General features: G+C 36.4%; 1 protein-coding gene across 1 annotated transcript; it reads right to left on the bottom strand.

Moving 5' to 3' along the window:
- Positions 1 to 203: 203 nt before the first annotated feature.
- Positions 204 to 7,434, bottom strand: LOC127623363 (gastrula zinc finger protein XlCGF57.1-like). The gene is made up of 2 exons (XM_052097789.1): positions 7,290 to 7,434; positions 204 to 3,507 (listed from the first exon to the last, which is right to left on the bottom strand). The coding sequence occupies exons 1-2, from the start codon at positions 7,432 to 7,434 to the stop codon at positions 2,381 to 2,383; spliced, it is 1,272 nt and encodes a 423-aa protein (XP_051953749.1). The 3' UTR covers positions 204 to 2,380.
- Between the last annotated feature and the right edge of the window lie 928 nt (positions 7,435 to 8,362).

The following is an 8,362-nucleotide window of genomic DNA, read 5'->3' as shown; positions in this document are numbered from 1 at the left end:
AGAAGGTGAACCAGACAGTGATCAGAGTCCAAAAGCTGTTCTAGGGACAGAGCGATATGCATCATTTAATGTTGTGTAGCAGTGATTGTTGTGGCAAAACAGCCATCGACGCTCAGCCAAGTCAAAGATTTCTCGGAGACACAAAGTTCTGATTCCAAAAATAGACTTTTATTACAGAGTAACAAAGCTGAGGTGGTCCATCAAGCATCTAAAATTACACTTCAGAATCATGCATTTTTTATACAGTTTCTGTTCACCCTTATCTCTTTGAGTGATGTCCTCTTCATCCAATGAAGTCATCTTATACCTCCCTAGATTCATCTTTGCCATCTCCCTTCTAGCTGGTCACCCTTGACCCCAACTTACTTCAGTGATGGCAAAAGCATGACTATTTCATTTTATATGCATAAAACACACAGAAATCACTTACATTATTTTATATTGACTAATTATCATTACTTTCTGCATTAATTTGATTAGTATATTAAATTATTTCCCTTATTACAGTCATTGGTTACACGCATTCTTATAAATCGGAAAGTCGTATGTCCACCCACATACATGTTTCATTTAATTTCTAGCACTAATTAATGCACAAATATCATCTGCCTTTTTTGGACACCAGGCAGTTCTGGTCTCTGACATAAATTATCCTTTTATTATCCTCACACACATCACCTTTAGTCATATAGAGTTTCACAGAAAGAGGATGTCATTCTCCCTAGAGAAGCCAAGCTGCATTTTTCCATTGATTTGAACTTTGATTATTAAATTGAGTATATGATAATGAAATCAATAAATGAATGATTAAATATCTAACCTATAACATTCATAATGCAGTTATTCTTGATACATTGATTGCACATTGTCATTGCATACATATTATTTCAATTATCAAAAATGGATGAACTAAATCCATTTAAATTAAAATATTCCATATGATCCTGTATATTTCTGTCCCTGGTGGGGCATGTAATGTGCTGTCTATATTTTGGCAGTTCATGGGTGAGGCTGGCTTTGTTAAAATCACTGAGAATAATAACGAGTCTGAGTGTTGTGGCTCCGTGTCTGATCAGTCAGCTGTTGCAGCGCTGCGTCCATGCATGCTTGTGGCTGGATGTAAACACTCATCAGAATAAACAAGGAGAACTCCTGCAGTGAGTAGAAAGGCTTACAGTTGATAAATGTGCTTCCAAATTAGGACAGCACATCTTTAACATTGTTACATCTATACACCAAATGTACACAGCAGGATTCAAGATTGTAGTCCACAGGAATTAAGATCTATTCTGCAATTTATGATGTATTTATTATACATCATCACACTATAACATGTGAGCACTGTAAAACAGTATCATGGTGCTTTTGCTCAGACAAAACAACAACACTTATTGCTATTCCCATGTCCCATCCATAAAAGAAAAGCATACAAAAAAATGCCATTTCAAAGCAATAACATATCCTTGAAAAAATCATCTTCCACCGCAATTGAATACTCACCTTGCAGAAGTCCCATGAAAAATAATTTGATAAATGCATTGAGTAATTAATCAACAAAAATGTCTTAATGGTTAATTGTCTTTCCAGAGCCATAATTACCAATAATCAAACTATATTGTGTTTCTTCCCCACCCCCACTTTTTCTTGCATTCATCATCATCTTCTCTGTAACATAGTGAGCATGACTTTATGATGTTCAATCTTTTGTGCTAAAATGTTTATTTACCTCTATTGTACGGAATAATGCTTTTATTAAACAAGGAGTTCAAATGGATGCACTTGGGAATACATGATATTGTTAGACAGAATAGACCATAGACTATGTGCACCATGAAACAGTATGATGGACACTGAACAGAAAGGACATAGATGAGAATAAACTTATGAGAATAATGGATAAAAATAAACAATAATTGGTGTACATCACTTTGTATTGATACTCCCAACTGTAAAAGAATTCCTATAAAAATTAAATGCTTTTCAAAGCAACATAAATACCCTAACATTCAACACCTTGTTGTTTGAACACTACACCAAATGAAAGACAGGCAGAATCTGCAGAATTTTTTTTTTTAATTAAATCAGATTAGATGAGATTTGACATTTTCACATTTTTCTCATGCCACTTGAATTATAGCTCATTGATCAATACAGGTATAGCAATGAAGCAAATGTCATCTTAATTTTTTTTTTGAATTTCATATCAATGAAAACTATAACAATAATAATCCTTTCTGTGAATCTTTAGAGTATAGGATTGGTTGAAACTCTGAACATGAACAAATGAAGTGCATGGCCTCGCTCCAGTATCCACTCTCATGTACTTTCAGGATTCCGGAACAAGTGAAACTCTTTCCACACATTACGCACTTGCACTTCTTTAACTGGTATGAATTTTTTGGTGCCGTTCCAAATTAGTTTTTCTAGAAAAGGCCTTTCCACAATCAAAACAAACATGAGCTCTCACAGCAGTATCTTTTTTCTGCTGCTTTTTAAAACGCTTTCCTGCTGGAGAACTCAAGTACGGCCTCTCATTTTCATGAGTTTTCAGGTGCATTTTTAAGGCTGTTGCAGAAGTAAAATGTGTACCACACTGATGACACGTGAAAAGGTTTTCTCCAGTGTGAAATCTCATGTGAGTCTTAAAGCTGTTTTTACGTGCAAAACTGTTCCCACACTGGAGGCATGTGTAAGGCTTCTCTCCAGTGTGAATTCTAATGTGAATACAGAGATGCCATTTAGTTTTGAAACTCTTTCCACACTGGATGCATGTAAATGGCTTCTCTCCAGTATGAACTCTCATGTGAGTATCAAGTTGATATTTAGTTATGAAACTCTTTTCACACTGATTGCATACATAAGGCTTCTCTCCAGTGTGAGTTCTCATGTGTATGGTAAGTCCATGTTTACGTCTAAAACTCATCCAACATCGACTGCATCTAAAAGGCCTCTCTCCAGTGTGAATTCGCATGTGACTCGTAAATGTGGTTTTCTCTGTAAAACTTTTTCCACACTGAGGACAGGTGAAAGGCTTCTCCCCAGTGTGAGTTCTCATGTGCCTTTTAAGGTGTGCTTGATATGGGAAACTCTTCCCACACTCCATGCATGTAAAACGTTTCTCTCCAGTGTGAATTTTCATGTGAACATCATGGTTGCCTTTAGTATTGAAGCTCTTCCCACAGTGAGAGCAGGTGAAAGGCTTCTCTCCAGTGTGAATTATCATGTGGTTACCAAGGTTTCCTTTACTGCAGAAACTCTTTCCACATTGAGAGCATGTAAAAGACTTATCTCCAGTGTGAGTTCTAATGTGCATTCTAAGGTTTACTTTATTCTTGAAACTCTTTTCACACTGAGGGCAGGTGAAATAATGTATGGCTCCTGTTGTATTTTGTGAGGAATAATTTTCCATCTGTGAGCAGCTAAAAGAAAAATCTCTAGTTGTGAAATGTGGATCCCGATAATAATTTCTCTCCACTTCATTCAGTTCTTTACTTTCCTCTTTCATGTCTGAAATAAAAATATAAAAGTACAAATTAATAAAAAAAGATAAACATGAAAGGAAATACATGTAACCCAGTATCTATTTTTAAATGACATTTTCTTACAGTTCACAAAATTTAAATGCTATCAAATCTTTTAGATGCTTGAAATTCAAGGTAATGATCATGTAGTAAATTTTTTCCCAACCCATTGAAACAAAACTAAAGTTTTGAATAAAACAATTCATTTAAAAATGAAGACAACATTGCCTGTTATGACGGTTATTCAACCATGACAAAAACAAATCAGGGTAATGTGAGTCATGAAACTTGCAACTAAAACAGACAAAATTAGAGGAAAGAAAATTATTCTATAAAAAAAAAAAAAATCTGCATACCCTCTTCACATTCATCTTTTCTCTCGGTATAAAGCGGTACAAGCTAGACGTTTTAACCATTAGCTATGGTGTTTCTTTGCACACATTTCTTACCTCACTTTGTCTCAGCAGGTGACCTTAAAGTTAACACCAACCGGTAGGCAATGTAACTCAATTGAATACAAGCAATGTAAAAAATTATGTAGCTTTGTAACATACAAAATTAATTGCTAAATCATGAGTTTAATTGTGATTAATTATTTTTCTATTGAAATCCCTATTAAAAGGATAGTTCACCCAAAAAATTTAAATACAGGCGTATGCAAAAGTTTAGGCACCCCTGACAATTTCCATGATTTTCATTTATAAATAATTGTTGGGATCAGCAATTTCATTTTGATCTATCAAATAACTGAAGGACACAGTAATATTTCAGTAGTGAAATGAGGTTCATTGGATTAACAGAAAATTTGCAATATGCATCAAAGCTAATTTAGACAGGTGCATACATTTGGGCACCCTTGTCATTTTGTTGATTTGAATACCTGTAACTACCTAGCACTGATTATTTGGCCACCACCATTGTGTCCTTGAGCAAGGCACTTAACTCCAGGTTGCTCTGGGGGGATTGTCCCTGTAATAAGTGCACTGTAAGTCGCTTTAGATAAAAGCATCTGCCAAATGCATAAATGTAAATGTAAATGTAATTGGAACACACAATTGGTTTGGTGAGCTCATTAAGCCTTGAACTTCATAGACATGTGCATCCAATGATGAGAAAAGGTATTTAAGGTGGCCAATTGCAAGTTGTTATTCTCTTTCACTCTCCTCTGAAGATTGGCAAAATGGGGGCCTCAAAACAACTCTCAAATGACCTGAAAACAAAGATTGTTCAACATTATGGTTTAGGGGAAGGCTACAAAAAGCTATCGCTGAGATTTAAGCTGTCAGTGTCCACTGCGAGGAACATAGTGAGGAAATGGAAGACCACAGGCACAGTTCTTGTTAAGGCCAGAAGTGGCAGGTCAAGTAAAATATTGGAGAGGCAAAGGCGAAGGATGGTGAGAACAGTCAAAAACAGCCCACAGACCACCTCCAAAGACCTACAACATCATCTTGCTGCAGATGTTGTCACTGTGCATCGTTCAACAATTCAGCGCACTTTGCACAAGGAAAAGCTGTACGGGAGAGTGATGTGGAAGAAGACTTTTCTGCACACACGCCACAAACAGAGTCGCTTGAGGTATGCAAACGCACATTTGGACAAGACCAGCTTCATTTTGGAGTTATTTGGTCATAACAAGGGGCGTTATGCATGGCGGCAAAAGAACACAGCGTTCCAAGACAAACACTTGCTACCCACAGTAAAATTTGGTGGAGGTTCCATCATGCTGTGGGGCTGTGTGGCCAGTGCCGGTACTGGGAATCTTGTTAAAGTTGAGGGTTGCATGGATTCCACTCAATATCAGCAGATACTTGAGAATAATGTAGAGGAATCAGTCACAAAGTTGAAGTTACACTGGGGCAGGATATTTCAACAAGACAACGACCCAAAACCTTTCTCAAAATCTACTCTGGCATTTATGCAGAGGAACAAGTACAATGTTCTGGAATGGCCATCCCATTCCCCAGACCTGAATATCATTGAAAATCTGTGGGGTGATTTGAAGCGGGCTGTCCATGCTCGGCAACCATCAAACCTAACTGAATTGGAGATGTTTTGCAAGGAGGAATGGTCCAAAATACCTTCATCCAGAATCCAGACACTCATTACAGGCTATAGGAAGTGCCTAGAGGCTGTTATTTCTGCTAAAGAAGGCTCAACTAAATATTGATGTGATATTTCTGTTGGGATGCCCAAATTTATGCACCTGTCTAATTTTGTTTTGATGCATATTGCACATTTTCTGTTCATCCAATAAATCTAATTTAACTACTGAAATATTACTGTGTCCTTCAGTTATTTGATAGAGCAAAATGAAATTGCTGATCCAAACTCCCAATTATTTATAAATGAAAATCATGGAAATTGTCAGGGGTGCCTAAACTTTTGCATACGCCTGCATCTTGTCATCCCAGATGTATCTGACTTTATTTCTTCAGCAGAACACAAATAAAGATGTTTAGATGAATATCTCTGATCTGTAGGCCCAAACAATGCAAGTGAAACATGATCAGACCTTTGTAGCTCCAAAAATCACATAAAGGAAACATAATTCATTAAACTCCAGTGGTTAAATCTATATATTCAGAAGCAATATAATAGGTGTGGGTGAGAAACAGAACTATATTAAAGTCCAATTTATATGCCAAATCTCCACTTTATCTTTCACTTTCAGAAGTGAAAGTGAAACTAAACAGTTACCACATGAGTCTTTCAAATATAAAAGTGAAAGTGGAGATTTAGAGTAAACAAAGGACTTAAATTTTGATGTTTCACACACAAACTCATTACATCGCTTCTGAAGATATGGGTTTAACCACTGGAGTCTTATGGATTATGTTTCCTTTATGATTTTTCACTGATCACCATTCATTTGCAGTGCATCGACCTAGACAGAGAACACAACACAGCTGCACACAAACCAGTTACCCAAACTCACAAAACATGTCTGAAGAGTTTGAAGTCAAAAAGGAGAAGCATTTCTATGCTCAGCCTTATTTTTATGAAACTGAGTACTCAGAAATTAAACTAGAAATCATGGTGTGTGTGCAGCTGTGTTCTCTGTTGTGAATATTGCTGTGATGTTCCAGTTAGAGCAACCGCAATGTGAAAATCACTTATAAGCCCCAACTCATGAGCGTGTTCTTAAGGAAATGCTGCTCTCATGTAGGACTGAAACGATTAGTCGACATGAACAATGTAAACAATATAGAAAATTAGTTTTCAAAGAATGTTGAAAATAATATTAGATATGTGTATTTTGTCTTGCTGCACTAGCAGAAGCAGAAACATGTGAAAAACAAGTGACTTTTTTTTTTTTTATTATCTATAAAATATCCCCATGGGGATAAATAAAGTTACTACTACTGTGTTAAATACAGCCTCTTAACTCCAGGCTTAAGCTGAACAGTCGATTAAGAGTTCTTGATTTATCTCTGCAATAATCGGCCATTAATAATTCTAATAATTGTAAGATTCGTCAATTATCAAGTTTTAAATAGATGAATTAGTTGCAGACATTTGTGCATTCATGATCGTGCACATGAGAGCAACAGCCGGTCAAAACCTTCACTAAATAATAAAATAGATGTTGCTGTTTCTCACCAAATCATAATGTTTGCTTTCAGAAAGGCACAAGTCGCATTTAATTATTTAAAGCTGAAGTGTAGTTTATGCAACAAATCTAGTGAACGTCCTGAAACTTTGTTTCCAAGAATTCCTCATAAATGTCAATTAAAAAAAAGAATAATAACAAAAATAGATACTAACCTCCTTGTTTCGTTGTATCTTCATTTTTAATGCTGCGTGCTTTTGAACAACTCATGTCTTTACTTTCCCATTTAATAAAATCTTTATAAACTTGAATAAAGCCTTTAATAAACATCTTGTCAATACTGTGTAACACAGGTTTCATTTGCTACACGTGAAGTTATTCCTGCTTGTTTGGAAGCACGTCTTCGTCACGTTTAGGAGGATTTTCCCTCTTCAGTGAGTTTTCTGACGGAGCGTTCACGAGGATGAGAATATAATCGGCATTTATCGAGCTGAAACTCGCACACATCTACTATACAGTAAATGTAGGTGCCGCGTTGTTAGATTGTCTTGTAAAGCTGATTTCTATTGTCTGGTGTTCCTGCTTGATATCTTCTGATCGCGACAAAGCGTTCTGTTGCTCGAGCCTCAGTAGATGACATATACAGAAACAGAATAGCAATACTAGGAATACTAGGAATTATTTGTAATGTATGAACCTCTACTACTTTCTGCTTTTATTTGTTTAAAGGTTAAAGTTTACTATTAGGCTAACTGTTTATATCCCCGGGAGCCGCCATGTATGTGTGACGTCACACAAAACGGTTCAGCCGTGATGTCAGTTTGTAGGCGTTGCCATTGGTTCCCTCTGGATTTTCCTATGGGTTTTATAATTGCAGTTTTGGATTTTAGTAAAATATGGTCTTTGGTAAACATTACATGAAGACACATGGACATTTTGTTCAACACATAAATTACACACAGCCATATCTTAAACGTGAATTTTGATGCTGCATTGCAGCAAAACACTTCAATGGTCGATGGTAGGCCTATATGCTTCCGTGAAAGCCATCAGTCTACGTTATTACAACTTTATTGTTTAAAAATCGTGTTTAATTGTGAAATTCATGGTAAACAACTACATTATCAATGATCCAGCAAAGAAAGCTTCACCAATCAGAGAACCGCGGCCAACGAAGCCCATGGAAGGTGCCTCAGAGCGACTGCCCACTCTTATGATGCACTGTAAAGGTCGAGTCCAGTCGGTGTCTTTTCACACTTAAACAACTTGTAAACTACAGCAGAAAACA

Source organism: Xyrauchen texanus, chromosome 29, assembly GCF_025860055.1.
Source record: "Xyrauchen texanus isolate HMW12.3.18 chromosome 29, RBS_HiC_50CHRs, whole genome shotgun sequence".
Classification (NCBI taxonomy): domain Eukaryota; kingdom Metazoa; phylum Chordata; class Actinopteri; order Cypriniformes; family Catostomidae; genus Xyrauchen; species Xyrauchen texanus.
The sequence above is the reverse complement of the archived record's forward strand: the minus strand, read 5'-3'. Positions and strand labels throughout refer to the sequence as shown.

Bases quoted from the DNA above. Each gene is read 5' to 3' on its own strand.
- LOC127623363 (XM_052097789.1), bottom strand. From the start codon at position 7,434: ATGAAACCTGTGTTACACAGTATTGACAAGATGTTTATTAAAGGCTTT. The intron at 3,508-7,289 runs GTTAGTATCTAT...TTTTTATTTCAG, and splicing joins AGATACAACGAAACAAGGAG to ACATGAAAGAGGAAAGTAAA.